At 40.1% G+C, this 14,882-nt stretch overlaps 2 protein-coding genes and 1 long non-coding RNA gene across 3 annotated transcripts in view; 1 reads left to right on the top strand and 2 right to left on the bottom strand.

Moving 5' to 3' along the window:
- Positions 1–4,850, bottom strand: part of LOC122673630 — a 63,579-nt gene extending 58,729 nt beyond the window's left edge. The window contains exons 1-2 of the long non-coding RNA XR_006334756.1: positions 4,718–4,850; positions 265–368 (exon numbers count right to left, since the gene is read on the bottom strand). This is a non-coding gene — a long non-coding RNA (uncharacterized LOC122673630). The remainder of the gene's footprint in view (positions 1–264; positions 369–4,717) is intronic.
- Positions 4,851–4,933: 83 nt separating this feature from the next.
- On the top strand, positions 4,934–10,000 carry C17H4orf3 (chromosome 17 C4orf3 homolog). The gene is made up of 2 exons (XM_043871556.1): positions 4,934–5,256; positions 8,642–10,000. Coding segments are annotated over exons 1-2 (207 nt in total). The 5' UTR covers positions 4,934–5,050; the 3' UTR covers positions 8,643–10,000.
- Positions 10,001–11,222: 1,222 nt separating this feature from the next.
- The window catches only part of USP53 (ubiquitin specific peptidase 53), a 54,714-nt gene continuing 51,054 nt past the window's right edge, over positions 11,223–14,882 (bottom strand). The window contains exon 16 of the mRNA XM_043871545.1: positions 11,223–14,143. Within this exon, the coding sequence (XP_043727480.1) occupies positions 13,258–14,143 (886 nt within the window). The 3' untranslated portion in view covers positions 11,223–13,257. The remainder of the gene's footprint in view (positions 14,144–14,882) is intronic.

A 14,882-nucleotide genomic window follows, 5' to 3' on the forward strand; every position in this document is an offset into this window, starting at 1 on the left:
TGGGGTCCCACTGAGAATCAGTTGATCCTGTCATTTGATGGTGTACTGTCCCTCAGAAAGGGGAAAATGTACCCTCTGAGGGTGCTGGGGTGTAGAGAGATTGTGTTTTAAGCTTTTCTTTTTCTACAGACGTTAGAAATAGAAAACAAGAGTACTCTTAATAGAAGACTCCAGAGTCACTATAATCCCCAAAATGGTTCACAGAAATGTTTTCTCTTGCTAATCAAAATTCAAAAAGGGAAAAAGACAAGGAGATACTCTTACCATTCTCATTTGACTGGATACCACAGGCAGAAACCTGGGAGACTGGCAGACCTTCTGCTGGCATATGTTAGAGGTCCCAGGACTTCTCAGCAACAGCGGCAGCCCTGGAGGGACCAGTGTCCAGTCAGTGACATGCAGCCTTGACGCCAAACTACAGGGAAAGAAATGCTCTCCTGTACCACACTGCCCCCTGCAGGGCACCGGATGGCCTCCATGGTTTTCCTTCCAGCTTTAGGCTATTCCCAGTGGTTTAGCATGTACATGGTAACAGACGAACTAAATGCTACCCAAATAGACAAGCCAACACCGACACAGTGGTGAAGAAATTAGCACCTGGATTATTTCTCGTTTCGGTATTCCTTTATGGACTGAGTCAGACCAAGGAACTCATATTACAGTAGAAACACATCACAAACAAATTACAAATCAAAGCTTGTAAAAACTTTGGGGTACTCATTAAAACTCTAATCCCTGCACCATCCCCAATCCTTGGGGCAAACAGAATACAAAAATGTAGACATCAGAAGGACTTCAGGAAAAGTTTATCAAGAAACTGGACTTAATGGCCAGAGGCACTACCTCTGGCCCTTATAAAAATCCAGCATGCTCCAAACCGAGGTTGTGAATTAACCTTTTTGAAACAGCACTTGGTTGCCCTCTGCCTAATGGCATCTCTAAATCTTCCATTTCTGATTCAGTAAACACTCTAGGAACTTAGGTAAGAAATCTGATACCATGACTTGCTCTACAGGAACTAACCAGCATACTTGGAGATTATCAACAGGTAAAAAAGGGTGTGGAATCCACTGAGTGGCAAGCCTTGCTATCCCCTTTGACCAGAAGACTGAACGTAGAGTAAGCTTTTTAGAAGAAAGTACGCATTGTTATCAAGCTCGGTCAGTCCTTACAAACTGCTGACCATTTGCACTGCCATCCTCCTGGATTCAGACGAGCTCTGCCAGCTCTGACCCAAACTGGCAGCACTCCCAGGATGACTGGAAGACCATCCCTAAGGTGACCTTAAACTAAGCATTTTCAGGGCCAATTCCCAGGTCCCAGAAGCAGACAAAATCATGAAATAGCTTTTCTCAAGATCACAGAAGATGAAGAAACTTCCTTCTATCTACTCTCTCCCCCTATTTGGTCTCCCTGCTCCCGGGGTGGGGGGTGGGGAAATCTTCTTTTTAACAAAGACTTCCCGTTCTTTAGCCATTGATTATAAAGCTGACTGGAGATCGCTGATTTCAATCTATTTTTCCCTTCCACCATGGACTCTCCTTCAAACTTTGTCTTCACTCTCAATAACCCCACTTTCTCAACAGGTCAAGCACAAACCAGGTAACTCTTTATATCAGTTTTCCAAAGCCTGGTGACATTAGGTCATCAATCTGTTCGCTGGTTATGTCTCCATCTAGATTACGCAAAAGAACCTGAACTAATTTTTGTTCTTGCCAATCCAAACAGCTGGGGACAACTCAGGAAAATGGATGCATAACAGGTAAGCATCCATGACCAAGAAAACAACGTCACTCTTTACCTCTATAGAAGATCAAGGCCTGTCCTTTGCTCAGGTAAAGACGTTAGAAGGGAATTTTTCCTTATGCACTGAAAACAGGCATAGGGCTTCACTTCCCCAGGTCTAAGGCAATACTGCAACCAAACCGTGTGGTTTGACTCCAAGATGCATCTTCCAGCCTCTCGTGAAGGTCATAAATGGTCAGCACGGACTCCTGCAGGGGCACTGGCCAAGTCACCAGCTGTTCTGGCTTACTGCTAAGCCACCCTTATGGAACCCAGGGTAGCCCAGTTGCTTACATCATTAGCCATCAACGATTACATACAGGCATACCAAAAGTGCAGACTAAGCTGGCCAAGTAACAAAACCAAGCTTTACAGCTACGATGGCCTAACTGTAGGCCTTCTATATCAGATATTTCAAAACCTGGCCTGCTCCTACAGACTGACAGGGATATCCAAGATGGAGATGTACAGGTGTCAACATGACAGGTGACAAGATACACTAAACCCCAACCTAATATGTCACAAGTTCCATTCCGACCTCATCCAGGAACAATGCTGCCCTTCTGAGATAAGGTGTATAAACAGTTCCTATATGGATGGGCAAAAAAATGTGGACTTGAATTCCTGATACCCTCTGTCACCTTAAAATTCCAGCCCAATTATAAACTCTGGTTTCTTTGTTCATAAAAGTAAAAGTGAAAGTCGCTTAGTCAGGTCCGACTCTTTGTGACTCCATGGACTATACAGTCCATAGAATTCTCCAGGCTAGAATACTAGAGTGGGTAGCCTTTCCCTTCTTCAGGGGATCTTCCCAACCCAGGGATCGAACCCAGGTCTCCCCCATTGCAGGCATATTCTTTACCAGCTGAGCCACAAGGGAAGCCCTACTTTCATAAAAGCACTACTACTTTTTATGAAAGCACTACTTTCATAAAAGTAGCGTCACATAAACACTTCAGACCAGATCTCATAGAAAACTGGCTTGTTTATCACAATTCTAAGTTCTTTTCAGTACTAAGATCCCTTTTCCTAGCCTTTGGAACTTATGAGTTGAAAAAGGCAGTTCTCAATTTTCCATAGTAACAGGAGTTCAATATTACTATGCAAATGTTGGAAGACTTTCAATCAAAAGTTAACAGCCTCTGTTGGACTCGAAAACTGCCTTGCCCTGGACATACTGACAGCCCAAGGAGGAGAAGCTCATGCCATCAGGAATGCTGCTTCTACGTAAATCACTTGGGGCAAAGAGTATCTAATCTATACCTTTTGCCCGTGGAGAAGGGAATGGCAACTCACTCCAGTATTCTTGCCTGGAGAATCCCTATGGACAGAGACTGGCAGGAAACCGCAAAGAGTCGGACAGGATGGAGCAAGTAACACTTACTTCCTACACTTTTTGAAGACAAGATAAACACGCTCCATCAGATAAAAATGAGGCTCAGCCATTCTATTGGACTGAACTACTCCTAGGGAAGGGAGACTGACTTCATGGAATATGGGGAAATGGGCTTAGATTTGTTATTTTCTGTTTATTCATTCTCATTCTCATCTATGTTCTTCTCACCCTCTGCAGATCTCTTGCCACTCAGTTGCTAACCCAATTCTTCTCTCCACAGTTTCCAACTCAGATTTTACTTCTAGGGACATTTCAGACAGGGGAATGAAGGAGTTCAGAGTATGTCACCCCAAAATATGTCACTCTGGCATACTGAGTATTTTGAGTTAAAGGCAACGGAGAAAAAGCTGACAAAAGAAGGGCACTCTGACCTTCCTTTTTCTTCCAGAAAGAGATAAAATTCCCATGTAAAAGATGCCCTCCCTATACCAGGAAGAACATTTTTTATCACCAGAGATGGAAAATTGGACCAAGAAATCCCCATAAAAACAAACCTTGTTAAACTAACCCTTATCTTCCTAGTCATTTCTCCACATTTCTCCTAGCAGAAGTCTTTTTTCTAAAAGACTTTTATAAAAGTCTTTTTCTTTCATAAGCTTTCTGCCCTGGTCACTTCCTCAGGTTGTCATTCTTTTCTGAAAGTTTCCATGTTCACGTTGAAAGAAGAAAGAGAAAACAAAAACTTCTATGCTTTTCTCTTGTTAACCTGTCTTATGTCAGTTTAATTCTCAAGTCCAGCTGGAGACCCAAAGAGCGTAGAAGAGAATTTTTCCTTGTCTATAATGCTAAACCGTTTTCTTTCTGGTAACATTGTAATGTCATGGGGAAACTACACTCCCAAACCCTTGGATTATTTTTAAATTCACTCCTTTGAAATACATACAGAATTCTCATTTTGCTCACTGGCCCCCTTAGAAACTCACGTTCATACTTATAATGTCAACCTCATTATAGTTGTTTCAAGAATTAAGTAAGCGTAACATGCTAGGACGGAGAAGGCAATGGCACCCCACTCCAGTACTCTTGCCTAGAAAATCCCATGGACGGAGGAGCCTGGTGGGCTGCAGTCCATGGCGTCGCTAAGAGTTGGACACGACTGAGCGACTTCACTTTCACGCATTGGAGACGGAAATGGCAACCCACTCCGTGTTCTTGCCTGGAGAATCCCGGGGACTGCAGAGCCTGGTGGGCTGCCGTCTATGGGGTCGCACAGAGTCGGACACGACTGAAACGACTTAGCAGCAGCAGCAGCAACATGCTAGGAAGTGAAGTCCATGGGATTTTCCAGGCAAGAGTACTGCAGTGGGGTGCCATTTCTTTCGCCAGAGGATCTTCACGACCCAGGAATCGAACCCGGGTCTCCCGCAGTGTAAACAGACGCTTCACCGTCTGAGCCACAAGGGAAGCCCTGTAACATGCTAGGAACAGTACAAACCCCATTAGAGGAGGCCCTTTTAAACCCTTGGCATAAGGACGCAAAAGCAATACAGGGATAAGGAGAGGTGACCATGGCTGTTCCAAGGTGGAATCCATCACCTGTCGGGAACGGGACGTGAGTAATTTCAGGTCCAGCCACCGAGTTATTTCTCCTAGCGAAACCTGAAAAACCGGCTTCCCTCCTGGGCGCTGCAGGGCGGGGGCCTTCTCTGCTTCCGCTTCCGGACGGAAGCTGCGATCCCTGCCCGCTGTCACGAAAGCAGCGGACGGCGCCTGCGCACTGGGAGGGACGGGCCGAGGTCCTTTACCCTGGCGGGGAAATGCGCATGTGCGTGGGGTTGGGCTTTGTCCACTTTTTCGCAAGCTGAACGCGGAAGTGCGGGAGCTGAGGGATTTCAGCTGCTCGGATTCTGGCGCGGCTACTGGTGCGAAATGGAGGTGGACGCGGCCTCAGAAGGTGGTCGGGACGGCCCCCGGCAGCGGCGAGGCTTCGGTGAAGCCGAGAGGCAGCAGCAAAACCACGAAGTGCGGTCTCAGTCCGGGGCCGCCCTGTCTCCCAAACACTCCTACTGGTTGGATCTCTGGCTCTTCATCCTCTTCGACGTGATATTGTTTTTCTTCGTGTATTTTTTGCCATGGTGAGTGATCTGAATGTAAAGGGGTAAGGGACTTAGGAACTTTCTCACCAGTTTGGGAAGGTGGGTGGGAAGAGGAAAGGAAATTGTGTTCCGAAGAATATGGTCTATCCACGGTCTGTTTAGTGGCAGGGTCCGGTAAATGGGGGAGTTGGAATGAAGCTAGAGTGAAAATGGCTTCCTTGGCACCTCAGTTGACGGTGTTCAGAGGTGTGGAGGCAACTTGGCTTCATAACTTTTTTGTGATGTTTTGAAATGGAACCGGCTGGGTTTGACTTCCTGCACTACCATGAAGAAACTGTTTAAGTTATTTGACTTTTTGGAGCTTTGTAGCTAGTTTCATTTATAGGAACCAATAGTAAACCTGGTTATAGGGGCGTGGTGTTTTAGATAAATCGCTAACTTATCTCAAAGCGATATTTTTGCATATTGCCTTGCAGCGGTAGGCACTCAGCTAAAGTTTATTGTTATTTAGTCGCTAAGTCGTGTCCGACTCTTTTGCAACCCCATGGACTGTAGCCCGTCAGGCTCCCCTGTCAGTGGGATTCTCCAGACAAGAATACTGGAGTGGGTTGCCATTTCCTTCTCCAGAGGATCTTCCCCACCTAGGGATGGAACCCGCATCTTCTCCTTGGCAGGCGAATTCTTTACCCTGAGCCACCTAGGAGGCCCAAAGCTGTTGTCACTACACAACAATTTGACCATGAACAGGGTATCTAAAATAGGTCCAAAACTCAGTTCCTAACTTCTTATCCATTAAGTGTTGCCATTTCAAAAAACATTAACTTTATCCAATCCTCCTCCCAGAAGCTTGGGACTGTTTTTGACTTAATACACATCCACGCACTCCAAAACAACAATTGGTAAGTCACAAAATTCCTTAGAAAATCCATGCTCTCCATTTTCATTGCCACTCACTCTGAAAAGACAGTTTTGGCAGACGGTAAAGGAAGGGAACGTAGAGAAGGGAGATGGTGGAGCAGAACAAGAGGGACACAGGACTGAGATGATACGGGACAAATTCAGAAGACAAGCCCTGGGCTGAAGGAGGAAAGCAGTGCAGCTCATTTAGTTATTAAACAGCTCTCCTGGACTTTGGAGCTAATTGTTGACTCACTTTAAGTTACTCTTCTCAATCTTGTTACTGAATTTGTCACTCCCTGAAAGGTAATTGTCTTCTTTTCTCACCCCTAGTCCCCAGTGTTGGCCAAGATCTGGGCATAAACTCACTGTACCTGAAGCCTCATTGTGATTCTTGTATTTCTTGAATGGTGTGGCAGAGGGTTCAATGGGACAAATGGGAGATGAGTATTTCTATAAAACCCTCCGTTGAGTCCCTTGTAAAGGAAAATCTTTCCTCCTGATTTTTGGTGTTACTTCAAATATAGTGATTTTTTTTTTTTTTTTAAATCTAAATTTTCAGCTCTGGGTAGAAAATGAAAGAAATCAGTTCAGTTCAGTGGTGTCTAGCTCTTTGCAACCCCATGGACTGCAGCATGCCAGGCCTTGCTGTCCATCACCAACTACCAGAGTTTAATCAAACTCATGTCCATTGAGTCAGTGATGCCATCCAACTATCTCATCCTCTGTCACCCCCTTCTCCTCCCACCTTCAATCTTTCCCAGCATCAGTCTTTTCCAGTGAGTCAGTTCTTTGCATCAGGTGGCCAAAGTATTGGAGTTTCAGCTTCAGCATCAGTCCTTCCAATGAATATTCAGGACTGATCTCCTTTAGGATGGACTGGTTGGATCTCCCTGCAGTCCAAGGGACTCTCAAGAGTCTTCTGCAACACCACAGTTCAAAAGCATCAATTCTTCGGCACTCAGCCTTCTTTATAGGCCAACTCTCACATCCATACATGACTACTGGAAAAACCATAGCTTTGACTAGATGCACCTTTGTTGGCAAAGTAATGTCTCTGCTTTTTAATATGCTGTCTAGGTTGGTTATAACTTCCCTTCCAAGGAGCAAGTGTGTTTTAATTTCATGGCTGAAAACACCATCTGCCTTGATTTTGGAGCCCCCAGAAATAAAAGTCTGTCAATTTCCATCCATTTGCCATGAAGTGATGGGCTGGGTGCCATGATCTTAGTTTTCTGAATGTTGAGTTTTAAGCCAGTTTTTTCACTCTCCTCTTTCACTTTCATCAAGAGGCTCTTTAGGTCTTCTTCCCTTTCTGCCATAAGGGTGGTATCATCTGCATGTCTGAGTTTATTGATATTTCTCCGGCAGTCTTGATTCCAGCTTGTGCTTCATCCAGCCCAGCATGTCTCATGATGTACTTTGCATATAAGTTAAATAAGCAGGGTGACAATATACAGCCTTGACATACTCCTTTTCCTATTTGGAACCAGTCTGTTGTTCCATGTCCAATTCTAACTGTTGCTTCCTGACCTGCATACAGATTTCTCAAGAGGCAGGGCAGGTGGTCTGGTATTCCCATCTCCTTCAGAATTTTCCACAGTCTATCGGGATCCACACAGTCAAAGGTTTTGGCATAGTCAATAAAGCAGAAATAGATGTGTTTCTGGAACTCTCTTGCCTTTTCAGTGATCCAGAGGATGTTGGCAATTTGACCTCTGGTTCCTCTGCCTTTTCTGAAACTAGCTTGAACATCTGAAGTTCACGGTTCACGTATTGCTGAAGCCTGGCTTGGAGAATTTTGAGCATTACTTTGCTAGTGTGTGAGATGAGTGCAATTGTGCGGTAGTTTGAGGGTAATTTTTGCTCTTATCAATATGTAAATCATTTAGGAACAGGCAAATGACTAAGATGATCAAGATTTTCAGAAGTTCCCTGGAGAAGGAAATGGCAACCCACTCCAGTATTCTTGGCTGGGAAATCCCTTGGACAGAGGAGCCTGGCAGGCTACGTAGTCCATGGAGTCACAAAAGATTGGGACACAAATTAGCGACTAAACAACAACAGCACTTACATGTGACGTCTTAACAAAACAAATGAACAAATTGAACAGGAATAGACTCATAGATGCGGAGAGCAAAATGGTGGTGGCCACAAGAGACAGCAGTGATCATTGTATGATAGGGTTCAGGGAAAATGACAAAGGCAAAAAGATTCAGGTACAAAATTCCAGTTTAAAATAAATAAGTCATAGGTTATAATGTACAATTTTAGGAATACTGTCAGTAATATTTCAGATGCTGTTTGATGACAGATGGTTGCTAGACTTATTGTGGTGATCAATTTGTAGTGTATATTAACGTGAAATTACTGTGTTGTAACATGGAACTAATATAATTTATGTTAACTATACTCCAATAAAAATAAAGCATTATTTTATATGCAAAAAAAAGATTTTCACAAGTTTACATAAGGTATTTAAAGGGGGGAGAAAAAGGAAACATTGTTGACATGTTTGTTTTTCCAGAATGGTTTGCCTGATACCTAAAGAATTCTGTCTACTGGAGTGGATTCCTGAAGATGACTACAGACTTCTTCAACAAAGACGACGGGGCTGGGCACCAGAAGGATTTCAAACTCGAAGGGACCCTCCTTTCATTTTACACATTCTCTTGTTATTTGTGGGGGGATGGGGTGGGAGAAACTGTATTAAACGGGTAATGATCTCACCCATTCAGAGCTAAGTTCGTAAAACTTGACTTTATTCATGTTTTAAAAGTTTTTTTCAGATTGTCTGATGGCTTTACAGGGGGCTGAATCTAAAAAAAGTATTTTACATGGGATTTATTATACTCATTAATAAATACCTTAATATTTTTCTCTTTAAGAGTTGGCCAGAGTTTAGTATGATGCAAATAATACAGTAAAATAATGTGAAATATTTAAAAACAAATTATTCAAAAGTAAGGGAAGAACGTGGGGAAAAACCGGAGTAAAAGCTATATGAGAAAGTCCAAGCCCACAATGTATTTGCTGCAAATGCCAGTTTAGTTTTTAAGTGGCCCTCTGTTATGGTTGCTAGGTTGGTACAATTTGAGAGAAAGTATATAGTATCCAGTGGTGGAAGGCTAGAGGGCCTGTCATCTTTACCTGGATGCTTTCCCTCACTTTTTTAAGCTCTTGAACTCAGTGAAACACAACTATGTGTTTCAAACCTAATTTTCATTAGGTTTGTATTAAGAATGCTTGTGGCCGAAACATACTTATTATAATGTCTGTAACTTTGAATACTTCAGCAAAGTCACCAGTATTTACTCATTGAGCAAATATTTGAGCACTTACTGTGGGCCAGGTACAGCACTGAACAAAACAAAAATCCTTACCTTCATGGAACTTACATTATTTATCTAAATATGTTAATTTTATTTCTAAGAGTGATCAGCTAGTATTTCATCAAAAAGGTCACATTCCCAAAGCAGCCCTTCAGAAGCTATTCCTATTGTATGTATAACATATTAGAAATGGGCTCTCGTCCTTGAAATTGGTGATATTTTATATATTGGAATTGCCTAAATATTTTTCAGTTCCCTTAGAAACAGGGTGTGGGTCTGGTAAACTCTCCATCCTCTACTTTTTAGAATGGCGTTTAGGTTAGTGTGAAATCTGGGATTGATTTTGGAGGACTCTAGCCTAATGCCGACTATTAGATTAACAGTTATGCCTTCAAAGAACCTAATAAGTCTGCCTGAAGAGAACATTTTACGCTTGAAGCATCTAGACAAACACAGAACTGGGATTTCATTGAGGTTACCAGACAGACTGTATGAATAGTTTCTGTGCTGCTTGCTAATAATATTGTCCAGTAAATGTTTATTACACAGATAAATTAGGTGTGATTTGCTTTCATTTTAACTAATTACTTGTGTGTTAGGTTACACACAAAGATTTATAATCCATACCACCTTTCTGAGCCTAAAATCAGCCTACTACCACAACTCTTGAATATTTCAGTGTCCTACAGATGAAATCACGCCTACCACTCTGCCATCTCAGATAATATAGTGTACTTGTAGGCTTTTAAACTGGGTAAATGGGAAAAAAAATAATAATAATAAAAAAATAAACTGGGTAAATGGGACACCAGGAACAATTTGGCAAACTTGCTACAATAAAGACATCAAAAGAATAACATCAAAGTGATTTTAGTCTGATCAATTTCTTTGTAAATTTCACAGTTTCATTAAGTGAAATGATTGTTTTAACCATCTGAAATCAATTGGCTAATGAGCAACGGTGGTGAAGTAAAGTCTACTAACCTGAAATTCTTAGGATGTAAAGTGCTCCATATACCTAGCCCCTAAATGGCATGGGAATACACTCAGAGGCTACACAATTATTTAGTGAGGGCATTTAATGTAGATGTTATGCTCTAGGGAAAGGGTCACCAAACTACCCAAATCTGGCCCATTTGCCTCCACCTGTGAGCTAAGAATGATTTTTACATCTTAAAATGATTGAGAAAAAAACAGACTATTTCATGACATGAAAATGATGTGAAATCCATGTTTCAATGCTGCTGAAGTTTTACTGGAGCAGAGACAATGCTATTCATTAGCATATTGTTACATAAGTGTTATGTTCTGGCTGTTTTCACACTACCCAGGCAGAACTGAGTGGCTGTTAGATCTTAGGGTAGTACACAAGGCCTAGGCTATTATTATATTTACTCTCTATCAGCTCCTGTGGGAACTCTCTCCTTTAGACCTCGCTGGAGTTGAACTCTTAAGTCTCCTGTGATAAATTTTTTTGATCAGTGATATTCCAAGTTCACCCCTGAACTTTAAATTGACCTACGTTTCCCATAAAATACATAATTCACAGGGATGAGAGAGGAATCAACAGGTCATGAATACAAGAAAAGTCCAACCATATTAAAAATCAGTTCACCCCCTCCAAAATTATGAACCAGAAGAAACTGACTTCACATGAAAATACTCCAAAGTATTCTGACATTACAGCTGTTGGTTGTATTATTTTGAAAGTTCTAACCAGAAGAAAACATGTATAAAAATAGTCACCCTAGAAATAAAAATTTCACATATGAATGATTAGTAAATACATACTGTGTCTATATTTGGAATGTTGTGTCAACAAAAACAAATGGTTGGTTTCTAGTTTGTAGTACTACAACATAATTCAGGAGGTTTTAACTGGACAGCAGTACTTTAAAAAGCCCCAAAATCAGACATTTCTGTGTGATGTCTGCAACTGGATTGCGAGTTAAACTTCATACAAACCTATGAGATTGTTGTTAAGTATCAGAAATCAGTTTAAATGTTTCAAATAATACATTTTCAACTGGACATAAAAACAAACTACATGAAGTTTTTTAAAATTATTAAAAATACTTGAAGCTCATTTTTCTAGTATTTTACAATATTACAAAAGCAGTAATTAAATACACTGACATTACAAGTACAATTTTACAAAACTTCACAATATTTACAAACCTTCCATACTAAAAGCTATGTTAAAAAAAGCTTTCTTAAAAGATAAAATTTTACTTAGTTGATATTCAAGTATTTCTACATCAAGAGAATATAAAATAATAACCACCTGTTACAGTTAGAAACTTCTCTAGATGGAAGACAGAATTTGATCAAGATCTGATAACTGGGTGAGCTTAGACTTGTACAAGCAATTATTTTCTACTTACCTAGAATTATTCAGTTTTAATCATTAACATTTTGGAATACTTTAACAATTTATGGAACTGGTCAAAATATTGAATTTATTAATTTACAGAATTATGTTTTACATATAAAATTTACCCATATTCTCAGTTCTCTAGCATGGACAATATAAAACTATTCTAAACCACAATTAGTTTACCAGCTTAGTATAAAATTAAATGACAACTATGAAATAAGGCAATTAAAGTACTTATTTCCACTTGTAATGATAAAAATGGAAAACTTTTTTTTTTTTAAAGAAAGCCTCTGTGAAAGTAGGTGGGGTAAAATTATTATTTGTTTAGAGAAGAAAAAATGGAAGGATGCTCAATTTAATGCATTTCATTAAAATTAAACCTATATGAAAGGCAAATATTTAATCTGGAAACCCAGAAAGGTTTTCAAATTCAAGACTATGAATATCATTAAAATGGGCTGACAACCTACAAATAGACACTATTATAGCAGGGAAAATTTAGGCAGTCACAGTGATATTCTTAAAAAAAGGCTTTAGGTTAATTCCTAACACTGGTTATTAGCAGCCCAAAGTAAACCAAACCAAAATAAAAACCTTTCATATAAAACTAGAAAAAAATGTAACAAATAAATATACTACAGTGAAGTATTTTAATTTTTAGCTTACATGACTGAAGTAATGTTTATAAATACAACAAAGGATATTCTGAAGGTAAAAATTCTAGGAGCAAAATTAAGTCTCTTCTGACCTTGAGAATTTAATTAAAAACTGCTTTATCATTAAGGCTTTTTTCCTGAAATGCTATCAATTTCATGGGTTGATTTTGTTTTTTTAAGACACTTAAGGAATCATATATAGTAGACTATCACAGAAGTCAAAAGCAAATGGGTGAAGCCGCCTTTTGGCTACCCATTAGAAAGTGCTTCCTCACAAAGCAACTACTACTTGGACTTGGCAAACTACCTACCATCTGCTATCTTTCAGTTAGCACAGGTTACCAATCTACATATGAGTACTCCTTAGTTTAATACTTATGGGTCTACCAGTCAAAAAATAAAGGGTCAAATTACATTTTTACTCAACCGCAGCATGTGAAAAATGACTTTCTGGATACACCGTGATTTTCTATTTTTTGAGGCATGCCAAGGCTATTCAAAGGGAATTTCCAAAATACCCAATAAACTGATTTTCACAAGATAAAAGATATGCATAGAAAGTTAAAGTGATGAATGACTAATGATGCCATGGTTTTAATTTCATATAGCACTAGGTTTGGTCAGTTGATTCTTAAATGGTCTCTGAGAATTGAAAGCCCACTGGAGTCACCATTGATCTATTACAGCAAATACCAGCTTTATATTTTTGCTCAGAAGGGCAGTTTGAACCAAAACTACTATGTAACACAGGTCCTAGCTCTCTTTCATTCTGAGACAGTCAGTTATCATTACAAAAGCCACTGCTCTCTGGAAAGCAAAGCTTGGGCCTCTGATGGTATTTCAATCTATATGTATCAGTCATGCAGTTATCAACCGAAAAATAGGTAGTTAATGAAACTGTCTCATTTGGACATGAAGAACTAGAGTCTGTTTCTGGCTGGCAGAAAGCACCAACAGCTGCACCTGAGTCTGCCTGAAAATCTTTAGTTGAAGAGTTGGATGGGGTCTTTGATGCGTTGCCAACATACTCTTTTGCTTGAAATGTTTCCTTAAATCTTTCATCGTTCACATACGGACTCATGTCTATGCCTGGCTCTGAAGCTGTAGTTAGACTGTGCTTCAGAAGACTAGAAGAGTTAGTTTTAAATGTCTCTGTTAGTTTGACATCAGGAGAAGAACTATTTTTCTCTGACTGTGGCACACTGGTCATAGCATATTTCTTGGGTGGCAGAGGGGGTGGTGCATTCTGGCAAGTAAGTTTGGGCATCTGACAGCCATCAGACCTACAGGTTGACTGAACCAGATGTTCCCTGGGTAGAGAGTTCTCAGAGTAACATCGTTCCATCATATTTTGCTGCTGGATGAGGGGAGCAGTTTCTGGCTTTGACCCCACAGTTCTCATGTGTGAAGACCACGATGAAGATGGTGAGACTGTTTCATTACTGTTCACTCTCTTTCCAGAACCAGAGTTATCATCAGTGTGAGAAAGCAAACCTGTTCTCTCAGACTTTTCTATATTAAGCCACTCAGAAAACTTGGGTTCACTTGATTTTTCAAGCTTCTGTTCATCTAACTGCTGGGTATGCTCTCTAACTGTATGGTCCTTGAGTATTTCTGGATTGGATGAAGGGAATGTCTTTCCATTGGTTTCATGTATATGTGACCTGAAAAAGAAAAACAAAGCTAAAACACTGTACGCAAATATGCAAAACTGGAGGGAAAAGAAAAACACTGGTCCCATTGTTTAACTTCCCAATATAGTGTTTATGTTATTGGTATAACAGAAGTGGAAAGATACCTGCAACCATTAGCAATTTACACACTCTGAATCCAAAACTATGCTAGAATATGTAAATGTTTACCAGAAACATCATTACCAATATCAGATTTGTAATAATTAGAAGTATAATTCTTTTAAAAAAGCAAATTTCCAGGAAATCCCTGGTGGTCCAGTGATTAGGACTTGGTGCTTTCATGCCTGGGCCCGGGGTTCAATCCCTGGTCGGGGAACTAAGATCCCAGAAACTGTGTAGTATGACCCCCCAAAAAAAGTTTCAACTTACAAACACTGAAATTACATTTATTGTTATAAATAATAGCATAGACTTAAGGAAACTGTTATTAGCAAATAATTCAATACTCTAAAACACTTCCCAACCAACATTACAATGTTTATAGCAATAAAAGTACTTTTATTTATGATATATGGCTAGGATACTAATTAAAAATGACTTAATCAGACTACTTTTACTTAATAATATCCAAGATGAACAGAAATAGTATCACATTACAAATTATTTATATTCATGTGATTATTTTCTCCTGTGAATTGCATGAAATTCAGTTACAGTACAAAGATGAAAAGAGTTGAGGCTCTGCCAAGTAGATCAGAACTCTACTCAA

Source organism: Cervus elaphus, chromosome 17, assembly GCF_910594005.1.
Source record: "Cervus elaphus chromosome 17, mCerEla1.1, whole genome shotgun sequence".
Classification (NCBI taxonomy): domain Eukaryota; kingdom Metazoa; phylum Chordata; class Mammalia; order Artiodactyla; family Cervidae; genus Cervus; species Cervus elaphus.